The following is a 24587-nucleotide window of genomic DNA, read 5'->3' on the forward strand; positions in this document are numbered from 1 at the left end:
AAGTGAAACATGTCTTCTATCTATGTTTTCAGTTTCTCAAATATATTACTTTTTTTTAAACTTCATTATCAATGTGTTTCTTTAATTTTATCAGTCCGTAATATTTTAAACCATTAATTCTTCTGAGAAGAACCATCTGTTAGCAACAGATGCACTCCTCTTTTTTTTTTGCACAGATAGCATGGTGTAATGTTTTGCTACATTCAGTACAAATTCAGCAAGAAACCATATTTGTCATACACAAAATAACTCTGAAGAGAAGCAACAGCTTGTGATCCATCCTTACCAGCATTTCATAATACTATGCAGCTATTAGTACGTAAACGTATGTTTGTATTTTTCCGCATTGTGAATAAATAGTATCACAAAATCCTGTGTCATCGCCACATAAATGTGCATTTTTATTGTTGCACACCGGTTAAATGATTTTAACATTATTAATATTTTTATTACATTCATTGAAAATCACTGTTCAAGTTACAAACGTCTAGATCGGGGTTCTCAAACGAAAATCCTGGAGGACCACTGTGCCTACTGGTTTTTGATGCGCTATGGCACTTAAGTGCTGAACTTAAATCAGTGATTGGCTAAAGTCTGCACACCTTGTTTCCAAGGCCTAAATTGGCTGCTTGATTGAAAAGAAATCACAAAAAGTACCAAAAGAGATTGCAGCTCCTCCAGGTCTGGAGTTGTTTTAGACCCCTGATTTAGACAGATGCCCTCCCATTTTAACACATTCAGTGTTCTATAATACCTACGATGTATTACTTTGAACTTATCGAATATGATTGATTGATCGATGACGCAAATCAACATTTGGCTTCGCTGGATCAATAAAAATGCAGCTGTGAAATCCTTTAGTGCTTTCCCTGTAATGCCTGTGGTGGAGTGAGGTGTTTGGTTTAGAGCCAGATTGAATTAGGGACTGCACATTGAAATGGCATTAAGAAATGGAACATTTGTGAGTAGACAAACCTTCCTAAATGGAAAAAGGGCTTGTGGTGATCTGTTATTTTTAAGATCTTAAGTGTCTCCATCTTTTGTGAAGAGGAGTAGCTCATATCATTCTGCACAGAAGGCAATGATAAATTAAGTAGTTCAATTATCAGATGTATTACTGGATACATCAAGTGTGTTAATCGCTTGCTACAGTTAACTGCAGTATCTGAGCCTAATCAGTTGGTTCCCTAACCCAGAATTGTAAAAACCCCATTGTACTTGGTGATACATATGTTTTTGAGAATGGATAGAACCTCAGTTGATTTCACTTTTCTAAAATAAAAAAACCCGCTAGTACTTATTTTTTCTCCTGTCTTCCGTCTTCATAGCAGTAGAGTTTATGTTGTATGCACAAACATGGCACGTTGCCCAATCCATTGTTCTCACGCCAATACTCACTCTAACCTTGCCAATATTTTCATTCATAGTATAGCATCTTCCACCAGAGTAAAAATGCAATCATAAAAGGAAATAAAATACAGTTTCCATTTTTATCAAAAAATAAAACGTAAATTTCTGAAGTGCTTGTAAAGTATGGGGGACATAGACCATGTACAAATGTCTCAGATAATGGTTATCTGCGTGAGTATTGTAGGTTGAACAGATGAGTATGCCCACGTACTCCAGCTGTTCAGAGTTATATTTATAGGTGTGACCGTAAGGCCATTGAGCTTATATTGAATGCGTGCTGGTGTTCTCATGTATGTGCTGCAGTACCAAAAATGACTATTCAAACATGCAGTTTAGGATTCTAATTTACAATAAATCAAAAAGCAAAAAACGTATAGCCCAGAGCCCAAAGGGGATTGGATGACGAGGATGCTCAGCACAGTATGGAGTCAAGTGCAAACACATTTATTTTTATGGGCTTTTCAGCTTTATGGGACGGGATGGTGTAGAGAGGCAGGAAGAACTAGGAGGAGAGAGGGAGAGACGTGCAACAAAGGTCGCGCAGTCGGACTCGAACCGCCGACGTCGCGGCTTGTAACGAGCATGTGGACAGTGCTCTACAGGCTACGCCACGAGACACCCCCCAAAAGAATCTGGAAACACATTTTCTATGAAAATGAAATATTTGAAAAATGCAAATGCATCTCCATGAAAGAGGTTGCATTCTCGTAACTTGCCCGGTGCAGTCATAGGATAATTATGGTTCTGATTCATTTTATTTATTTATTTATTTATTTATTTATTTATTTATTTATTTATTTATTTATTTATTTATTTATTTATAGGATTTACCTTCAGTTCATGAGGGCAACTCCTAGTCATGGAAGCAAGTGCTCTCTTTGCTTATTCACAACTAAAACATTAAACTGAGATGACATTTCATAATTTTGCACAAAGAAAAATAAGGTTAGGTAACAGTGGTTTCATAGTTTCAGTTGTTTTTCCTTGTGTTTTATGAAGCCTACAAAAGCCTTTTTAAAGTGTCATTTGGCATTTTGCTCACATTTCCAGGGTGGAGTTTATTAGTTTGAAAATACACTGCCCTCTCCGCGTTGTTGTCGTCTCAAACATTTTACTACTGTCACTTTGGTGGCGTGATAACGTGTGTGCCCTTATCAAGCTGAATTAGGGAGAAGGAGAGTGTGTGTGTGTGTGTGTGTGTGTGTGTGTGTGTGTGTGGCTGGCAGCTGTTTAGAACTCTGCCCTAGAGACTCAGCCAGGCTCTTCACTTCTCCTGCCCGGAAGAAACGAATGTGCCGGAGATCGGAAATTTACTTTGGGTTCCTGGGTGTGTTTTTTTTCCCGGTTCCACCAGGAAGATTCCCATTCTCACCGGAATGGCGAAAGCAGCAATTCCCGGGAATCGGCCTCTTCGGTCTCTGCAGTCGGAATGGGAGTGGCCTGGTTTCCCTGGCGACGTACTGTACGTGGTGCTGCTAGGCACCCAGGCTACCTTGTCACTGCACCTGTTGCTCCAATGTTGGGTCACAGGGGGGATTTGATCAGCGTGGGAAATGCGTTCGCTTCTTCCCCGACCCTTTTTGCTTTTAGCCACACAGATATGCGTTAGATCATAGCGCAAAGGCGCTCACCAGTGTGCTGAAAATAACCTGAAATCAATTTGTGGCCTTGTGAGCTGATGACCTCAGCTAGTAATCATAAGATTGCGGGTTGGATACCACAGATACTTAAACTAAAACAATAAGAAAATATCCCAGCTGCTTCAGTGGATAGCATGCAAAACATTATGCAGATAATAATATTTAAAGTTAAAACTAATAGTAACATCATCATTGGCATCATCGTAATACAGATATTAACAAAAATTGTATGCCAAGTGATCGTTCTCATTGTGGTGTTTGCTTTAGGGGGAAAATGGTGTGAGAATGTCCCTTGTAATGCACACTGCTGTTCCATCAGTAACTTGTGCAGGAGACTGTGTGTGTGTGTGTGATTGATCCGCTCGTCCTCCCGACAGTAACTAATGTCTTGGGAGGGAGTCTGATGACTGGCTGAACCACCGCCCGTGTTTGTTCTGGGGTCATTAATCACGAAAAAAAAAAGTTTGTCCGCTCGAGCTCGAAACGGGCCTGCCAGCGTCCTGCTGGTTTTATCCCTCCTCTGAGTCCACTGAGCCTGACGGAGAGCCGGAGAGGAGCGGCGAAGAGACTGCCGCGCGCGTGACGACGGCGCGTCGATAAACCGTCTCTACCCCACTGACCGTAATGGCCCCTGACAGCCCCCCCCCCGTGCTTTTAGATGCGAGCCGGGAGTCAGCATCTTCAGACGCAAAAGGCGAGGCAAATGGATACAAAAAGAGAATGAATATCGGAAAAAATTAAGTTTTTTTTTTTTAGCTCTGTTCCGAGTGGAATCGTTCGCTTGCTCGTCATCAGCTGAAGCGAAGGTTGAGGGCTGGATGGTGTGGGAGAATCTTTAGCGGATCTTACTTGGTTTTGAGCTTGGAGAAAAAAAAAAAAAACATTTAAATCACTTTGAATGTATTTAAATGTATCCAAATTTTCTAGTTTTTTTTTTTTTAAACTGAAGGGCAAACACATCCTGACGCCTCTCTGGGACACTTGCCAGCGCTTAGAAAGGTGTGGCACAGATCGAGCCCTGTGTCTTCAGATGGAGACACAGGTGACGTGGAGGTAAAAATCACTAGATATTCATCACTAAATTATCACTAAAAGTATATATATCTTTTCTCTGTCATCTCCGGGCCCGCTGTTATGCAGAGTGGTTGGCTTGTCTCAGGTGTAGGGCTTGCTTTGTTTTCTTCTGTGTCCATGGAATGGAAGTTCAGTGAGGAACTGCCTGCACCCTGTACGCCCCCAGACCACCCCCCCCCCCTCCCCTCCCCTGGCACGTGCTCACAGGGCGGGCTCTGGCACCAAGCCTTGGAGATGTGCCGGGAGCGCTGTTTACCCAGCTGCAAGCTAGCGCACTGCTAGCGCAGATGTTCCCCGTGATGATATATTGCCGGCAGTTAGCGATCAGAGAATGTCTCCTTATTTCAAGCCCTTGAAAAGAGCGCAACAGCTGGAGGAGAACGGGAGCTGGGCTTACTTTCGTTTTGACAGAATCGCCAAGCGCCCTCTCCTACTAGTGGCCACCTACTTCTCATTTTCTGGTCGCAGCTCGAGTGGTTAGCCGATGATGACAACTGCTGCGAATCGTTTTTTTTCAAAAAACAGATCTGAAATAACCGTCAGAAGTTTCAAAGTTCCAGCGCGAATGTTTGTTTGAAGTTTGAGAGGAGCGCGAGGGCGAACCACGATTTGGAGTGTCAGCGGCTGCGACAGCTCGGTGCGAGTGGAGCGTAATGACGGTAGTCAGATCTGGTCGTTGGGTGATTGATTACCCCCGTTTGCGCGGCCGGTGTCTGTTTCTGTGCGGCGCGGGGATTAACGGAGTGGACGCTTCCGTCGAAAATGTGTCCCCTGTAATTCGTCTGATTACCTGGCGTAGTCCGTCTTCACCCCCCTCATTAATTCCGGGCTGTCTCGCTCCTCACCCAAACTTTTTTAAAATTATTTTTATTGTCTGCCTGAAAAGACTTTTTTCACATAAATCCACTAATTGTCAAGAAGATGCCAAAACTGTCTGGCATCAAGATGTCACTCCTAACAGAGACAAAAGGAACTGCATCACAGGCATGATCAAATTGGGTGGAGTGTGACTGATGTGTGCAGACAGTAATTGGGTTTGAGTAAAGAAGTTGTGGGCTGGAACGGGTGTGTGAACAAATACCAAAATATTGGGTACAACATAGGCAGAATACCATATATATAGCCAGAATATGAAATTCCAATATAATACTGCTTTGGGAATCAGAGATTAACAAGAGTGCTTAATTTTGTCGAAACAGCAACAAGTGGTCGTACACAGCAAAGTTCTAATTGTTAAATCAACTATAGCAGATGAATAGAGTTGAATAGGAAGCACATGTATTCTATCAGAGTTATAATTTAATGAGGATGTGGTATAAGACTGCGTGCTGTGTGGATGCTGAGGTATCGGATGCTGCTTTTCTGCGTCTCACACTTGTGTTTGCCCAACCTGTGCTTCATTACATTACATTACATTTATTCAGCAGACGCTTTTATCCAAAGCAACGTACAAAAGTGCACGTCAAGGTCATTGGAACAACTACAAAAAAAAAAGGTTCGATAAGGTAAAATACTCATTTCGTACAGTTTTTCAGAGCCAAGAACACAGCTCAGTTCACGCAGTGAACATTATTCTGACCTAAAGCTTCAGCTTTAAGGGGCGGTGTTGTGTACGACGTCCCTAGCCGTCTGAAATATGGGTGTGTGTGTGGCGGGTGAATAATTCATTTCCGAGCGCGCTTTCTTTATCACCTGCGAGCAGCTATGGCCGCCGTGTCTGGATGTAAAAGCTAAAAATGTCTGGGGGTCTCTCTGGGCACGAAATGACATTCTCTTCACATTTTGTGCGACGGAGAACAGGAAAGGTCAATAATCCTCCCCGGTCTCACTGACATCTTCATTCCCACCCCCATCCCCTAACCCCCCCAGCCCCCCCTGCACCCAGTGCCCCCCCCCGCTCCCACTCACCTCACCTCTGTCTCCTCTGTTCCCCCAGATCTTCCACATGACCTACGACCTGGCCAGCGCCGTGATGCGCATCTTTAACCTGATCGGCATGATGCTGCTGCTGTGCCACTGGGACGGATGCCTGCAGTTCCTGGTGCCCATGCTGCAGGACTTCCCCGATGACTGCTGGGTGTCGCTCAACAAGATGGTGGTACGTGCCCTCCGTCGCCTGTCCCCCCCCCCCCATCCTCCCCCCCCCCACCCTCCTGTTGTCAGTCTCTGACCCCTCCCCCCCTCCGCCTGGCTCCATCAAAACCCATCTACCGATGATAATGATAAGCTGCTGCTGGTGGTGGTGGTGTTGGGGGGGGGATGCTGATGGTTGGGGGGAGGGGTCGTGTCCACAGACAACTGCAGCATGATCCCTGTTGCATTGGTTTGCAATGTTATACCGTGTACTTCTTCACACTGAAAGCCTCATAATAATAATAATAATAATAATAATAATAATAATTTTAAGAAGAATAATTAGTATGATATTATTATTATTATTATTATTATTATTCCAGCGTCTTCTTTCTGAAGCCCTCCTGAGTGCACACGGCGCTCATAATTACTCCCCCTCTCGCTCGAATCCCTTCGATCGGAAAACGGTGCGAAGAACCGAGAGATGAAAGAGAAGCTGGGGGTTATGCTCGCCTGCAGATGTGTTTATGACAGCGGGATGGCGGGATGAAGGAAGAAAGAAAAGTGGGGGGTGGAAAGGGTGGTGCCACAACTGCAATCTTTCTTTCTGGCTTTACCTGCGCATAAAGGGGAGCGGTTTATAACACCATCAATCCCACAGATTTTACAAGCTGGGGAAAATGGGCGACACCCCCATAATCACTAATAGAATTTTGAATGCTTCTAATGGTAAATGGACTGCATTTATATAGCGCTTTTATCCAAAGCGCTTTACAATTGATGCCTCTCATTTGCCAGAGCAGTTAGGAGTTAGGGGTTAGGGGTTAGGTGTCTTGCTCAAGGACACTTCGACATGCCCAGGGCGGGGTTTGAACCGGCAACCCTCCGACTGCCAGGCAATCGGTCTTACCTCCTGAGCTGTTGTGGGCTGTTGATGGAGGGGGTGTTGGATTAATAACAGAGATTAATAGCAGTTCCCAGCATGCATTACTTCCCAAATCTCATTTTCGGTCTCATCTGCTACACGAGTCGTCTCGTAGTCCGCATCGTAAGCCCACGCGATCCCTTCAGGAAACAGGAGTTCACGTACAGGTCGTACACGAGCTTTAGACAACAGCAACGTCTTATTCTCACAGAATAACGATGGTCGATAGTTTAAAAATGACAGTTTAACTGTCGAAACTACTTTTGCGTCCGAGTGGGTTTATCCGTTCTGACTGACGGATTAAAGTCTGTTCCTGTCGAGAGCTGGCTTTGTGTTCGAGGTCCATTCTGTGAAATTGCGTTTGCTTAAACCTGGACTGAAACCTTTTGGCGTTCGATAGCACGGATCACATGACTCTGTCCCCTGCCTGGGCCCTGGTCCTTCAGAAAGGCCCTGTGCTTATCGGTGCCTAATCTGCCAGCCAGCGGCTCGCTGGAGTGCAGACAGACAGACGGGGCTGATGGGCTTCTGTCTCCTCCAGGGGATCTCATCCCTGCTGGGCACACACACACACACACACACACAAGCACACAGAGCTCCCAGCTCAGGATGCTTGCAGATGGGGGCCTGAGTGCAGGCTGGGATTTTGGGGGCCTCACCGAGAGAGATGGGCTCTGTAAGTGGAGCAGGAGCGGAGCTGGGGGGGCGGGGGGCGGGGGGGGGGGGGAGCAGACAGACGGACACACAGCCAGCTGACAGGAGCAGTCGCAGGGAGCGCCCTTCTGCTTCTGCTTCTCCTGGGCCGTGAGAGGCAGATGGATTTAGGACCCCGGAGAGGGGCAGGGGGCAGGTGTCGGTGCCCCACATTCGCGGACGGGCCCATGTGGTGGCCCGTTCTCTCCCAACGCCTCCGTCCCTCTTGGGTTTCCTGGGTTTTGAGTGGCTTTGAGGTGAGGACAGCTTTCTTTGGGGTTGTGCTGTCTTGCAAAGGTGCTGACCTAACCCTCCTCTCCTTCATGCACTGCAAATGGGTGTTTTGCTAGCGCGCGATAGCGCCCGCATTGGAAAATCCCATCGACCCCACGCTAGCTTATGTTAGCCGCCGTCCGGCTCGCTGGCGTACCTCAGCGATCGCAGTTGTGACTGTTCAAAAATAATCGCTTCCAGGCGAAAGGGCGCAGCGTGAAGCGATTCGTCTCCCCACGCCACTCAAGACCTCTCCTATTTGAGCTGCGGACCAGCTCGCAGTCGCCGCTGCGCAGCTGTTTGTCCGTCTTCAAGCCACTTAGCCACAGCGCTAGCGAGCTACCTTCAGGGGCGAGCGCCGCTGTTTCACCGAGAGAGAGATTTTACTGTGCGAAAGTCCTTCGACTGGTCTACACCCGCCCCTCCCAAAGGTACTCACCCTTTAACGAGTATCTTTTTTTGGAATGTTTTTTTTCAAAATTCTGAGTCAGTGTTCTAGAACCTCCCCAGTAGCGATTGAGACATCAGCATTAGAATGTTCAGTCAAGAACATTCTACTCACGCGTTTGTTGATCTCCCACCTCAAAGGATTAAAACGGTGTCCTGGAATGTTTGTTAAATACGAAAAACTACTCATGTCGACCGCGTCCGTTCTTGGATATCCCAGACCCACGTGTTGTCCGGGGATTAAATCCCGGTCGTTGTTGAATTGTTCGGATATCGCTGCTTTCTCGTAACGGCGTGACCTATGTTTGCGCCCCCCCCTTACGTAAGTCAAAGGAAGGTGCTCTGGGATCGGTCTTGTTTTCCGTAAATACGCACACACACGCGTCACCGGGTCAGAGTAATACCTGACATCCTCCGTTATCCATCTGTATCCTATTGAGCTTTCTGCCTGGAAAACCTGGAATAGATTAATCTGTATGCCGTAGTGGGATTTCATTTATGTACCCACACTGAAACCAGATTACTGAATAGAAAACACATAATCACACACTTATGCATGCGCACAGCACACACACACACACACACACACACACACTTGAATAATTTATGTGAATTCACAGTGAAACATGTAATCACCCAGAAGGATTCCAGTGTAGATACAGTGTGTGGATTCTTTGGCATTGGGTCCCATTTTGTTTCTCATCACGTGTGTGTAAATATTGAGGATCTATCGAGGCCAGTGGAGGGGTGCGTATCGCATCGCCTCCCCCATATGGACAGACCTCCGGTAATAACAAACAGAAATGTATTGCGAGATGCTTCGCTTCTTTGCTTATGCATACACACACACACACACACACACACACACACTTTCATAGAATACTCACCAGGTTTTACAGACATGATGAAAAAATACAAATGGCTCATGCACGCACACACACACACACACACACACACACACACACACTCATGCACACTTTCATAGAATACTCACCAGGTTATACACAAATGATGAAAAAATAAAAACAGCTCATGCACACACACATACACACACACAGAGGAACACACACACACACACACACACACAGGAACACACACGCACGCACACACACACACACACACACACAGAGGAACACACACACACACACAGGAACACGCACGCACACACACACACACACAGAAGAACACACGAGCAGCTCCACAGGAATCCCTCTGTTTTTAAGGCTAATTGGGACATCCGTCTATTTATTAAATTACACAGTTCCTCCCAGGCGCTCGCGGCGCTGTCAGGAAGCATCGCGGTGACGACCGGCTCGGTGGAAACGGGGCGTGGCGCGCGACGGCCCGGGGGGGGCGTGGGGGGGGGGGTATTTGGGGGGGTGCTCACGCCGGCCAGCTCCCTCGCGGCTACCACACTGGAGGTTTCCACGGGAGGCGTCCCCGCCCCTCCCCGACCACCCCGCCCCCCCAGCTCCGCCGTTGCCCGGAAGCTGGGCATTTCCGCCATACCACTACATCTCCGCTCCTCCAGCCATTCCGGGGGGGTGGGGGTGGGGGGGGGACAGACATGGCGGTTGCCGGCCTTACAGGACTTCTAAAGCCTGTGCTGGGGGGGAGGGGGGGGGGGAGCGTCGCGAACATCCCACATCTGCCTCCCCCCCCCCCCCCCCCCCATCCCCTTGCCTTCCCTCTTCTTTATCCCGCTTAACACGCTCATCCAGGATCCGAGAGGAAGTACACGTTAATCTTTGATTAACCGAGGCCTGCATTATCGTCCATAATGCAGGCGCTGAACAAGGGCTGCTGTTAGCGCTCCGCTAATGGGCTGTGTACAACCAGCCAGCCTAAGTGCAATTCTTATTTATTTATTTATTTTGATGAGAGCTAAAAGAATGGAGGGAGGTTGATTATCCATTTCCTCTGGGCTTTGAGGACTAATTGCTTGAGGTCCCAACATGACCAACATGGCCGCCCCCCCCCCCCATAGGTCAGTCCAACGGGAGAGATTTATTGGCGGTGGTCGAAAGTGTGAATTTAGTCGGCGCGATGCGTGACAGCTGTGCGTTGGCACTTTCTTTCCAGTTTCACAGATGAGGAAAAAAAATATCCTTCAAGCTTAGAAAACATTTGAATGGAAATTGTTTTTTTTTTTTTTTTTTTTTTGGTGTCGCTCTACGTCTTGCAATACGTGAAAAAAAACTGTATGCTGAGGCATGGTCTGTATTTATCGGTTTTCTCATCGGCTCTGTCAGATCCACTCGTTATGCCTCCCTCTGGACGTTTCTGTGCCACTGAAATTACGTGAATGTGAATTGCGTCCTTTTCATTATCGCCGTCGTACGCCTTCCTGCCTGATGGATGGATGGCCGTTTTCACTACGAACAACCTCCGGTCCGTAGACCGCTACAGTATAAACCTCTTACTGTACTCGGCCCTGGGGCGTCTGTTCAGCGTCGCGTGAACGTCTGTTCAGTGTAACGTGCAGGGAGCGTACGTTAAAGCATCCCACCGTGTTCCACAGCTTACTGCTGAAGAGTTCCCTGCTTTTCGGTTTAAAGTTTGGACTGAATTCTGTGTCAAAGCTGCAAAGGTTGGGTGGCAGGTGTTTTTATACGCTTCTGATTTATGGTCTACTGATTCCCGACGTCAAGCAATTCGTTCTCTTTACATTTTCACCTTCTCAAGCGTGTGAGAGGCCATCGAAATTCATTTATTGTGTTTACAGTAGAAGTCGTTGAACGCGAATTGGATCGACCGCATCAATCGGTTTTAGAGAAATGGAAGTCCACTGGACTTACCGTGGCTTATTAACACGGTCAGTGCCTCTGTGTGTCGTACTGTAATAATCTATCTGGTGCATCAGCAACGTGACATCTAATGCTGAACTGAGTGTACTAAAAACCTCACTAAAACACACAAAGACAGAATGTTACATCGCCGCCCTTGTGGTGTCGAGGAGCCGAGCGTAAAACTTTAATGACGCCGGGGTCCGTTGTCACGGCAGCCTGGCGGCTGTTCGTTTTTTTATTTTTTTATTTGATCGCGGCAGAACCTTGGACCTGGACGGAAGCCTCGGGGGACCAAATTAGCCAGCGTCGCCGGTAAACTTTAAGACCGTCGCCCCGGATGCTGAAACGACGGATCCTGCCAGCGTATGGCAAAAAAAAAAGTCACCGCCAAGCCGGTGTTCTCTGCGGGGGGGTGGGGTGGGGGTGGGGGGGGCAAGGGAGTGGGGGTGAGATGAAGCTGCTGTTGCACAGGGGCTGGAGACGGATGGACTAACTACCCCCGCTCTGTATATTTCACTTTAAGTAAACGGACTGCATTTATATAGCGCTTTTATCCAAAGCGCTTTACAATTGATGCCTCTCATTCGCCAGAGCAGTTAGGGATTAGGCGTCTTGCTCAAGGGACACTTCGACACGCCCAGGCCGGGGTTTGAACCGGCAACCTTCCGACTGCCAGACAGTCGCTCTTACCTCCTGAGCCATGTCGCCACTTTAAATCCCCCCCCTTTCATGACACTCGTTACATGTACCCCCATTCCAGCACTTTTCGGTAATTTGCATTTGTCCTAATATTGTAAGTATCATATCTTATTGAACCTGGGTGTCCATGACCATGATATGCACTTTTGTACGTCGCTTTGGCTAAAAATGTTATGTAATGTACTGGACGGGTCGGGGGAGGACGTTCGGTCATTTTAGACCGAGATTAAACGCATACATCACAGCCGCCCCCCCTCTCCCTGCTCGCGACCCGGCAGCGCTGTCAGGCTGCGCGAGGGCGTTAAAGCTCGGACGAGCGTCGCGACGCCCTGGCGACGATCCGTGGCACCGGGCCACCGGGATTGAGAACGAAAAACAAGCACCTGTCACGTTTATTTATGGCCCCCCCCAATCTAGTAACGTTTGTCCGTCTTGTCGTTCTTTCGCCACAGTTTGACCGGTTTGCTCACATTACAGGCATTTAGCAGACGCTCTTATCCAGAGCGACTTACACAACTTTTTTTACGTTTACAGTCCATTTTAATACAGCTGGATATATTACTGAAGCAATGCAGGTTAACCATCTTGCTTGAGGATACAACGGCAGTGTCCTACTCGGGAGTCAAACCCGCGACCTTTTGGTTACAAGTCCAGTTCCTTACCTACTACGCTACGCTACCGCCCCACTCGCTACTCACTTTTGGCTAACGTGCTCGGCGCCCGAAATTGAAACGAGGGCGGCCTTGGTAAACGGTAAACATTAGAATGATTTTTATTATTATTATTATTATTATTATTATTATTATTATTTTATCTTTTAAAATTTTTTTAAAAAGCCAACACGTATGGCTGCTCTCGCCGAGTTTCTGCGTCCATCCGCTAAGTGAGACAGCACAGCGCTTAAAAAAAAAAAAAAAAAAAAGCCGCTTTGCAGCCCCGCCCGCCGGGCCGCTCCCCTGGTGCCGCGCGACGGATGTGCTAATCCTGCGCAGCGGCGTCGTCGCCGGAGACAGCGGACGTGGGGGGGGTGACGTGGGGGGGGTGGGGGGGTTTATTTATGTCACGGTGTTGTCTCAAACGGGCGGCGGATGTGTGCCGCTGGGCCGGTGGGCCCCCGGCTAGGGGGGGCCTCGTAGGCCGTCGTCCCGGCGACGGAGAGCCAGGGATTTGCCCCCCCCCCTTCCCCCCCAGGTGCTCCCCGGACCCGCCCGGAGGAGGAGGAGGAGGAGGAGGAGGAGGTCGGTGGCGTGGGGTTATGCAGGTCCCCAGCCGCCACCGAGCAGCTCAGACCTCAGGTGCTCAGAGCTTCGCCTGGTCTCTGGGCCAATTTTAGCTTTTCCTCGTCATCTCCTTTCCACGGTCTACTCTCGCCCCCCCCCCCCCCCTTTTCAGCTTCTTCCCATGTTTTTATATACCGAGTTCAAATCATTATTATTATTCAAAAAACATTTTTTTTACCGTTAATTTGTTTTGCCTTCCTCTTATGCAAATCCAGCCCCCAAACCCCATTTGAAATTGAACGCTAGAAACAAAACACAAACGGCAGCGAAATCCGCGCTGAGGCCCGACCGATCGGGGCGGAAAAAGAAAACGAAGTCGGAGACACCGGCGCGCGGTTCGCCGAGCGGGGCCGGCGAGGGTGGCGTGAGCGATGACATCACTCCTCCAGTTTAAACAGGCCGCGTTCCTCGGCCTCCTCTTCCAGGCCAAGAGAAAGGGAGCGTTTACACTGACTCCTGCGCCAGGAATTATCGTTACGCTTGACTGTTACTGTACACAGCTTCTCAGACGCGCTCTGGAACAAAACAAAAAAAAAGAAGACAGACTTAATGGCTCCTCGTTAGAGGCTTGTCTGAAGAAGCGGCTCGCTTTGCCAAAAGCTCGAGATGATCATGCCTCTGGGTCGTCTGTAGTACAAAAAAAACACACCTACAGCGGTAGGCAGTGTACAATAGCACTGTGTGTTAAGGAAACAGGGCTTGCAACTCCACGGCTGCGGGTTTGATTCCCAGGTGAGGCACTGCCACTACCCTTGAGCAAAGGTACTTAACCTGTACTGCTTCAGTAAATATCCGGCTGTATAAATGAATTGTACATAAAAAACTGCACAGTAAATATCCAGCTGTATAAATTAATTGTATATGAAAATAAATATGAGCTGTCTTAAGCTGATCTAGATAAGTGTCTAATTTAGTGTCTGATAAATGCCTAAAACACAGTTACTCAGACCCCCCCCCCCCCCCCCCCCCCCCCCCCCGCTCTCTTTTCCCCCTGCAGAACGACTCCTGGAGCGAGCTCTACTCCTTCGCCCTCTTCAAGGCCATGAGCCACATGCTGTGCATCGGCTACGGGCGGCAGGCCCCGGAGAGCCTGTCGGACATCTGGCTGACCATGCTGAGCATGATCGTGGGCGCCACCTGCTACGCCATGTTCATCGGCCACGCCACCGCCCTCATCCAGTCGCTGGACTCGTCCCGCCGGCAGTACCAGGAGAAGGTAGGGAGGCTCGCGTCCGGGACAAAAAGGGGCCCGTCCGTCTCGGCGCAGTCCCCCTGCGGCTAGCGGCTAGCGGGCCGATGAGCGCGCGACGGCCTCTTCGCCGGCTCGTTAGCGGCCCAGCTAGCGAGCTAGCAGCGGCGGCGGCGGCTGCGAAGCGGTCGAGACGAGGATCGGCTGTTTTAAGAGGAAGGCAAAATGGCCGCCGGTCGGTCCTGCCGTGGCGCCGGCGTGTGCCGCCGTCGGTCCGGCGATCCGATCCGGTGTTTTGGCCACTGGGCCGCGCTCCCCGGGGGGCGGGCGCGGCTTTCAAACAGGGACGTGCCGCTGCTCACGCCCAGGGTGGCACTGCTGCTCACGCCCAGGGTGGCACTGCGGTGCATTGTGTACGGAGTCTAGGAGGAGTCTGGATGTCTTAGTTCTGTTGGATCCTCTTTATGTATTACGCTCTCATTTCCAACCCCTGTCCTGTTCCCGTAATTTGCTCAGAATCTGCTCAGTATTCATTACACCACGGGACATTTTATAAGCAGAGAACAGGCAAGGTCGGAAATCTTCTCAGGTCTCTCTCTCTCTCTCTCTCTCTCTATCTCCCTGTCTCTCTCTTTCTCTCTCTCTCTCTCTCTTTCTGTCTCCCTGTCTCTCTCTCTCTCTCTCTGTCTCCCTGTCTCTCTCTCTTCCTGTCTTTCTGTCTGTCTCTCTCTCCCTGTCTTTCTATCTCTCTCTGTACCCCTGTCTCTCTCTGTCTCTCTCTCTCTCTCTCTGTCTCCCTGTCTCTCTGTCTCCACCCCCCCTCTCTCTCTCTCTGCCCTTTTCCCTGCATTGCTTTTTTCCTATCTAGGTCTGCAGACAGCTTGGTCTGTGTGTGTGTGTGTGTGTGTGTGTGTGTGTGCTTTTTTTGTGTGTTTTGTTTTCTGAGAGGGAGCTTGTCACATTTTTCTAGGTCACGGTGAAGGAGGAGCAGACTGTGCAGTCTGTGATCCTGGGTGTTTAAGAGTCTGCTGCTGCAGGGCCTACTGCCACAGTCAGCGTTCTGCTGTGGGGCCTACTGCCACAGTCAGGCTGCTGCTGCAGGGCCTACTGCCAGAGTCAGGCTGCGGCTGCAGGGCCTACTGCCAGTCAACGTTCTGCTGCAGGGCCTACTGCCAGTCAGGCTGCTGCTTCGGGGACTACTGCCACAGTCAGTCTACGGCTGCGGGGACTACTGCCACAGTCAGGCTGCCACTGCTGGGCCTATTGCCACAATCAGTGTTCTGCTGCTACGGGGCCTACTGCCACAGTCAGTCTACGGCTGCAGGGACTACTGCCACAGTCAGTGTTCTGCTGCTGCGGGGCCTACTGCCACAGTCAGTGTTCTGCCACTGCTGGGCCTACTGCCACAGTCAGTGTTCTGCTGCGGGGCCTACTGCCACAGTCAGTGTTCTGCTGCTGCGGGGCCTACTGCCACAGTCAGTGTTCTGCTGCTACGGGGCCTACTGCCACAGTCAGTCTACGGCTGCGGGGCCTACTGCCACAGTCAGTGTTCTGCTGCTGCGGGGCCTACTGCCACAGTCAGTGTTCTGCCACTGCTGGGCCTACTGCCACAGTCAGTGTTCTGCTGCTGCGGGGCCTACTGCCACAGTCAGTGTTCTGCTGTTGTGGGGCTTACTGCCACAGTCAGTCTGCTGCTGTGGGGCCTACTGCCAGTCAGGCTGCTGCTTCGGGGACTACTGCCACAGTCAGTCTACGGCTGCGGGGACTACTGCCACAGTCAGGCTGCCACTGCTGGGCCTACTGCCACAGTCAGTCTGCTGTTGTGGGGCCTACTGCCACAGTCAGCGTGCTGCTGCGGGGCCTACTGGCAGAGAAAGGGTGTCACTGGGAGATGGAGGACCTGTCACTGGGAGATGGAGGAGTATCTGCAGAGATTAGTGGCTGCAAAGAAAAATTTGGCCAGCATTTGAACTCTGTGTGTGTGTGTGTGTGTCTTTCTGTCCTGTGTGTGTATATATATTCACACACACACGCACATACACATATAGACATACACACACGCTCATATAGACATACATACACACACATATAGACATACATACACACACACACACACACACACCCATATAGACATACACGCACACACATATGTGTACAGTACATATATTTAAACAATACATACTGTATATGCTACATACGCAAACATAAAAAATGAACGAGGGGAAATTATTTAGCGAGACAGCGCTTGTAAAGCACGCGGCGTCTGTGCTGTAAAGGCCGATGTCTCTTCGGTCCGGAAAAAGAAAAGCCTTGTTTTTCTCCTGCCCAACATGCAAGTCTCTTCTGCTCTACTTCCTAGATAAAGCTCGAAATAATAAAACGGCACAGTCACATGTACAGTCACGGCTCGCCCGCCCCCCCCGCCCCCGCCCCTCCAGGCTTCAGTTATTTATTAACGATGTTATGTTGTGCCGTCGTGCACAATAGGTCAGATAACCCACAGAGAAAGGCCCTGTAAGAATTTGTCTTGAACACACCAAATATTTTGACAGCAGCAGCGCCAATCTTGGTTAAAAAGGCGCGGTCATGCACATCGCGCAGAAGGAACAGACGAGTAGTTTACCCGACACTCCTTTATTAGTAGTTCATTGCTAGTAGGTTGCTCTTGTTTTTAATGCGCTGTTGGAAACAAAATGGAGAAACAAAATGTCCGTCATAAAAAGGAACCGGCTGTTGGGTTCGTAGCGCTCACTTGCAAAAACGACTTGTTCTCGTCACATTGCGCGTGCGTTCGACGGCGTGGCTTCCCATGTCGCTCATGAAATTGTTGTCAGTATGGTAGCTGAGCGCAGTGGGTTTGAATGGTCGACATGCGCTCTTTCTCATGCGCTCTTTCTCGTGCGCTGTTTTCTGTGCGCTCTTTTCCGTGCGCTCTTTTTCGAGCGCTGCTTGTGTTTCGAGGAAACGATTACCTCTCAACCCCCCTGGCGGTATGTGGCGTTCCCCCCCTCCCTCCCTCGCGCACGGAGACGTTCGGGTCTTGGCAGGGCCTTTTTTGGGCCGACGTTCTGCAGGGGGGCGTGGCCTCCTGGCAGCGGCTGGCGAATTCCGGAGGAGGCGGGGGGGTGGGTTGCTGAGGGTGGCAGGGGAGCGATGCCAGGGCTTTTGGGCTCTTTGATGTAGTGGACTGTCTCTCCCAGAGCGGGGGGGGGGGGGGGGGGGGGGGGTCTTCATCAGGCAGCCGACCAGAGTCATCCTGTTCTCCATCACCCCCCCACCCCCACCCCCACCCCGCTCACATTTCTATGCCCTTGAGTGCTGCCTGACGGACCATCTGGTAACAGTGGCGGAGGGCATTGGCCATTATGTAATACCCTGCCCCCCCCCAGAGGGCTGCTTGGCTGCATCGCTGTCAGATTGGTTTTGCCCCGAGATTGAAGCGTGTCTGTCTTCAGAGAATTTTGATGTGCTTTGGCACGGGTGCACTGTGGCTAACTTTTAGACCCTTGGTACAATGTCAAACGATGGCTCTTTTCTAAGGATGCTTCCAGGTTATGCTGTCCATTGTCAAATTTGGGGTTCCACTGGTTGTGTATCTTTGTTGGATGCGATTTTATTATATGTGCTACTGTTATATAATTTTATATTATAAACTATTTTTGAGCATGCTATTGTATAAATATGAAGCTTTATTTAGCAATTAAACTGCACCAGTGATGAGCCATTAGCACTGAATGTGACAATAAGACAATGAGATGATGTATTAATTAAACTAATTAAGAAAATAAATAGAACCAAATATTTCACTCTGAATTAATTCTTTGAAGTGTGTTTCAGAAGCACACTTCATATTAGGAAACATTCTCAAGGAGGGCCAAAAAAAAAGGATATTTCTGCCATATTTGTAGGCAGATAGGAGATTAATGAGACTCAGCAAAAATGGAGGATTGCAATGGCTTCTTGTCCTAATGTGAATGGCGGCCTGACCCCCTGGTTGACACATTTTAATGTTTGTTGTGCACCGTATAGAAACATCCCTCTCAGCGTAATCACTATTGCAACCAGGCCACCGTTGAGGGGGGCGGGCGGATTGGGGGGGTTGGAGGGGTGGCCAACTGGGTACGTTGTCCCAGGCCCTGGAGGAGGGAGGGTGCCCAGTGGTCTGGTAAATATTACAGCGACCGAGCCCCCCGGGGAATAATATAATAATATAACTTTGACCCGAGCCCTGGAATTTCACCTGGCAACCCGGGAGCCTTGCACACATTAACGGGCGAGGTGCACCGCGTGCTTAAGCTGTATCAAATGTGACAGCCCTTAGTTTTTCACCCTTTCACCTTGATGATGACAAATGCGTCTGATGTACTCCTTAGGAACAGGAACAGCGCAGATCAGATGAGGGGCCTCTTTAATGTCAGCACATATGCCTCGCATTACCCAGAAGGCAACTGTGGCCGGGTAACGCAGTGCGAGGATGGCAGTTTAATTTCCTTGCCTTGGCACATGACAGATGGCAGCGCCAGATACGCGCTCTACATATATATGCTGTCGAGCGGGTGACTTTATGGCCTATTAAAAAACCCAGTGAACATCGTGCTAAATCCATAGGGCTCAGAGATCAGATTGGATTTGAAGTGTGTGGAGGTGGCGAGCGTCCCTACCACTGAATTTAACTTTTTATTGCAAGTCACTTTTTACGTGGATGTGTGTTTGTCTTCTGTAGAGCTGGGAAAATTCTGTCTGGAATGCGTGTATTGTTTGGAATGAATAAATGTGCGTTTGTGTGTGCGTGTCTGTACGTGCGCGTGAACGTGTGTGCGCCTGTGTGTGTGTTTCTGGGTGTGTATCTGTACGCGTGCGCGTCTGTACGTGCGTGTGTGTGGGTGTGTGTGTGTTTGTGCCTGTGATTGTGTCTGTACGTGCGTGTGTGTGGGTGTGTGTGTGTGTGCCTGTGCGTGTGTCTGTATGTGCGTGTGTGTGTGTGTGCCTGTGCGTGTGTCTGTATGTGCATGTGTGTGTGTGTGCCTGTGCGTGTGTCTGTACGTGCGTGTGTGTGTGTGTGTGTGTGCGTGTGTACACCAGGGAGCCTATTGTACAGACCTTACCATCGGCGCTGTTTGCAGAAGCAGCGGATGTGTCCACAGCACTGGCCTGCGGATACACAGTGACTCAGAGCCTGTGAATCAGAGCCACACAACTCTGAGCAGGCAGACAGACAGACAGACAGACAGGCAGGCAGACAGACAGGCAGGCAGGCAGACAGGCAGACAGACAGGCAGACAGGCAGACAGACAGGCAGGCAGACAGACAGACAGACAGGCAGGCAGATAGACAGACAGACAGACAGACAGGCAGATAGACAGACAGACAGACAGACAGACAGGCAGACAGACAGGCAGGCAGGCAGACAGGCAGGCAGGCAGGCAGACAGACAGACAGGCAAGCCTTCATTAATCAGCCAGAGCAAACAACAGGCCCATCTATTAATCAGCTGCTAAGAGCAGGTCCCTAACTGACTTCTACGCGCTGAACTTTCGGGGTCTCTCTGTGTGTCTGATAGCTGCTGTGGAAAAAAAAGTGTGGCGTTGGCGGGGGTGGGGGTGGGGGGTGGGGGGTGGGGGGGGGGGGTGCTTCAGTTAAAGGAATTTCAAACGATGCCTCATTTATCTTCTTACCTGCTGCGAGCCACGGAATGGTGAGCCATGCTTTTTTTCCCTCTCTCCTCCTTTTCAAACGCTCCTTTGCTCCATTTTATTTGGTCCAGGATTGCAGCAGCTCATTTAATGTGTCACGCTGGTTTTTTTTTTTTGGTTTTTTTCTTTCAAGAAATGCTGTGCAGATTAGAATAGCCTCTTTTGGTCAAACGTATCTGTGAATACAGCAGACATCAATGACTACGAAATGACAATACTTATTCGTGAATATGATGTGGAAAAAAAAAAGCTGTAAAATGCCCAGCTGGAGAGGAAGGCTTCAATCCAACTGGGACGCTAGTTAGGGAATTCCAATGCAGACAAAATTTCAGGTACACTACACCCCCCCCCCCCGGCCCCCCCCCCCGCCCCCCGGGTAAATACAGCTAGGTATGAGCGACGCAGTGAGTTTACTTGTCATATACTTCATTGGATCCCATTCATTGCATCCGTCTGAATAAGGCTACCATTATTAGAATAAGATGGGCAGTTGGAAGCAGGGATGTTGATGGCTCGCAGTCCCTCAGATAGCTCCGGGTTTAAAGCCTAACTTTAATTTTTGGACAGCGGGGTGGTCAGCAGAGGATGGGCTCTTCCCCTATTAATCCCACTGGGGAGTCTTTTTCTCGCTACTGTTTGAGTGTGTTTGAGGAGATTTTTTGCTGGGTTTTTTAAGGGGTGGTTGGGGGGGGGGGGGGGGTGAGGCTCGATCTCGCCTAATTTTCCTATTTTCTGAGGTAATTTTTCTATGACAGTGTAAGCATAAAATGTGCTGTGCAAAAAAAAAAAAAAAAAAGTTCTGGCACCTAGCTGTAGTTTCTGTTGTTTTCTGCATAGTTTGCCTCTATGTGAAGGCCCTGCTGAATTATTAGGCACTTCTGCAGAACTTAATAATGCAAGTCACAGCTATATTTTTTGCCTGTTTTGAATGGGTTGGAATAAAAGTAGAGCGTGCAAGTGCATTGTGTAAAAAAAAAGTGCCGCGGCACTGGGAGGGGAAGGTCTGTTCGCAGAAAATTTTTTAATTTAAATGGGATTATTTAAATAAAAAAAGTGGCTTCTCATACATCAGTAATTACAGTCAATGGATTCACTCATCACCGCCTTGTGCTGACAGACTCTGACGTAGGCTCTTGAGGTAGATTGAGTTTGTGTTTACTGCACCCCTTCCTATACAGTTTAGCCTGCAGAAGTTGAACAAATGGAAACACCAAAACAAAGTCACTTAAGAGGGTGTCAGGAAGACACTTTTTTTTAGGGGAGATTTGCTTCCTCTTTCAACCCCAGGATGAAATTTGCAGTCAGCTGGTCTGCAGATTTTAATGGGTGTTTTGACTCGCTCTTCGAACTTACGCGTCGCAATCACGTCCTAATCCTCGAGTACACTTTTCCACCCACTGCTGCCCTTCGCTGATCGAGCCTCCGTCAAAAATCAATGCTCACCTCACCATTGATTCACGTTAGTGAGCTGAGATTTCTTTGCCCCTGAAGCCAAACATGCCTCATCCATCACAGCTTTTCAACCCTTTTGAACAGTAGGTTTTTTGTAATGTTTTTGTCAAAATTCTAAGTCGGTGTTCTAGAACTCCACTGCTTTCAGTTACCGGTAGCGATTGTTACATCAGCATTAGGAATGTTCGGTTAAGTGCGTTCTAGTCATAAATTTTGCGATCTTACCCCTTAAAGGGTTAAAGTCATTGAGGTCTTCACTTTCAGCTGCCCTTGCTGTATTAATAGACAACCATGCCTGTCCAGCAGTTTTATACATTACCGTGAAAGAAAATGCACCTGTGTGGACACCTGTATGGAACCCTCTGCTTTACATACACTGTGCTTGTTGTGCCTTATTTTCCCAGGTGTTTCTGTATTTTACAAAAAATTAATTTGCATATCTGTGTCTGTGTGGTATGTCACAGCGCCCCCTTGTCATCACATGTGAGTACTGCACTGCATTACTTACGTGTGCGGCTTTATTTTAGGCCACCGATTACATTTCACCGTGTTGTTTTAAGTGAAAGGCCTTTCTACTCATCCATACATACACTGCGGCCGTTTTTATGCACTGTACATTAAGTGCGCTATACATTTCACCGCACCTGACCTTTTTTTTAATGGGTGGCTTCACATGAGAGGTCAGCCGGAAAAGATCAGCAGCAGGAAACCGTTTCAAACGTCACTGCAGTTCTGAACTCTGAGAACTGAAGGTCAGGGAAATATTCCATTTTCTTTTTTTCTTTCGTTTCTTTTTTTTTTTTTTTTGCTGTAGAGCAGCATTTAACCTTTCAGGATTAGTTGTGTCCATGTTCTCAGAGATGAGTTTGACTCCTTGCTGCGTTTTTAAAAAAAAAATTGCCTTTGAAGATGGATGAACTGTATTATGTTTTTTTTGCTCGGTAAATATTGAAAAGCCCTGTCTGACATCTAATGTGGGTTAAGTTGAAGCTTTAATTATAGTGAAGTTTCGGTGAGAAAAGATAATCCTCGTAATCTCGACTCTGGATAAAAAGGACAGGTTTTTGAGAGAAAGTAACGTCGGACGCGTTCGCTGTACAAATGGCGACAAGCTCAAAATTTTCGGGATAAATTGAATGACGGTCACATTAAATCTAAATGCAAAGTGCTATGTGGCACCGCGGAGCGATGATAATTATCGCCAGCAGAAGGGAGAGAGCCGGATGTATTGGACCTCGGAGTTTAACGGTCATTAATATTTGATCGTGTATTTTTTCCCCCCGAGATTTAAAAGGGCAAGGGCTGCCGTGTGTGAAGGTGTCCGAGTCATGTGACGTTGGCATGTGAACGCGGAACGGCGGGAAACTTCGCCCCGCTGTTGCCGTGAGAACCGAAGGGCAACGGAGAAATGCCCCCCCCCCCCCCCCCACAGTGTTTTAAGAAGCGGTTTAAGAGGACGGAACAAAGTGTCAATTCTACAGCCGCAGGCACGCGTGAGGTAAAATCAAATCGGATTTATCTCAAAATGAACCTCGAATTGACGCTGCCTCTGCTTTTAGGACATGTCGAATGTGATCGCAGAAACAAACAATCTCGCTGTGAAATTTTTTTTTAATCTACTATATAATATATAAACCTTACCTACTATGTACACTAATGCAAAACGCCACAAACTGACACGTTTCTCTCATCATTTTAAACTGGAAATTTAAAAGAACAGAAGCGCTTACACGTGCCAAGGGGAACGTTTCTCCCTTCGTTTACCGGAAATCTAATCCGGTCCGATGCATTTAAAACAGCGTTTGGCTAGACCGCTGCGTAAATGAGTGAGTGATGAAGTTACACCATTGGTCGACCGAGTTATGACGTCACACCATTGATAGGCCGGTCCAGCCATATACTAGGTTTTGACCAGGTCTTGTTTAAAGCGATCAATAGGCAGGAGATGGGGCGACATAGCTCAGGAGGTAAGAGCGATTGTCTGGTGAGTCGGAGGGTTGCCAGTTCAAACCCCGCCCTGGGCGTGTCGAAGTGTCCTTGAGCAAGACACCTAACCCCTAATTGGTCTGGCAAATGAGAGGCATCAATTGTAAAGCGCTTTGGATAAAAGCGCTATATAAATGCAGTCCATTTACCATTTACCTGGAGATACAGGCCATGAAAAAATTGGGAAAGGTCCAAAGGGAGTCATGACGACCGGAAGACAGCAGCGACTGTGTCTGAGAGGAAAAAGTTTCGGCTCATCCTCGGCTTACCCACCCGGCCCTGGCTCAGGTGCTGTGGTGGATTGTGGGATACGTTCCTGACCTCCCGTGGAGGTTTGCGGCGCTCCTGCACCGGTGATGACTCACCGCGCCGGTGCGCCGGGTCCATTAATAAGCGGCTCCAGGTCCTCCGGGCCTCAGAGAAGGTCTGTTTGTGTGAGAGCCTGCCTGATTCGGCCTCCCTCCGTGGGGAGTTCACGAGAGGGCCATTATCGGCCTCTGTGTGGCCTCTGCATTATTCAGCCCGGCTGTTTCCTTCATAACCGCTTCTCGCCATTTTGTTTACATATTTATGCACTCGCCTTGTCCTCTTCTTCCCTGCTCCTCCTGCACAATGTCACAAAAAAAAGAAAAGAAACGAAAAGAAAAAAACGCTCGTGAAGGTTAAGCGGAGGCTCAGACCCAGCAAGGGAGCCTTCAGTGTCCCTGTCAGTGCACTTGTTTTTTTCCCCCAGAATTCATTGGGTCCTCATGCTTTTTTTTTTGCTATTTTTGTCAGACAAGATTCTGAGCTCAAGGTTAAATAGCAGTTGTCACCCAGTGAACTGCATCAGTAGGAGGCAAGTCATGTGATTTACTTTTTTTTTGTCAGTGCAATGCTGCATGTGGGCAGGGGTGTCTATTTTCTTTCTATAAAAATATTTAACCTTAATTTATTTTTCAAATTTATGAAAAACTTGACTGAT

At 48.6% G+C, this 24587-nt stretch overlaps 1 protein-coding gene across 1 annotated transcript in view; it reads left to right on the plus strand.

Moving 5' to 3' along the window:
* Positions 1 to 24587, plus strand: part of hcn2b (hyperpolarization activated cyclic nucleotide-gated potassium channel 2b) — a 52677-nt gene that overhangs the window by 16984 nt on the left and 11106 nt on the right. Inside the window, exons 4-5 of the mRNA XM_035414515.1 lie at positions 6061 to 6222; positions 14301 to 14519. Of these exons, the coding sequence (XP_035270406.1) occupies positions 6061 to 6222; positions 14301 to 14519 (381 nt within the window). The remainder of the gene's footprint in view (positions 1 to 6060; positions 6223 to 14300; positions 14520 to 24587) is intronic.

Source organism: Anguilla anguilla, chromosome 4 (genome assembly GCF_013347855.1).
Source record: "Anguilla anguilla isolate fAngAng1 chromosome 4, fAngAng1.pri, whole genome shotgun sequence".
Classification (NCBI taxonomy): Eukaryota; Metazoa; Chordata; class Actinopteri; order Anguilliformes; family Anguillidae; genus Anguilla; species Anguilla anguilla.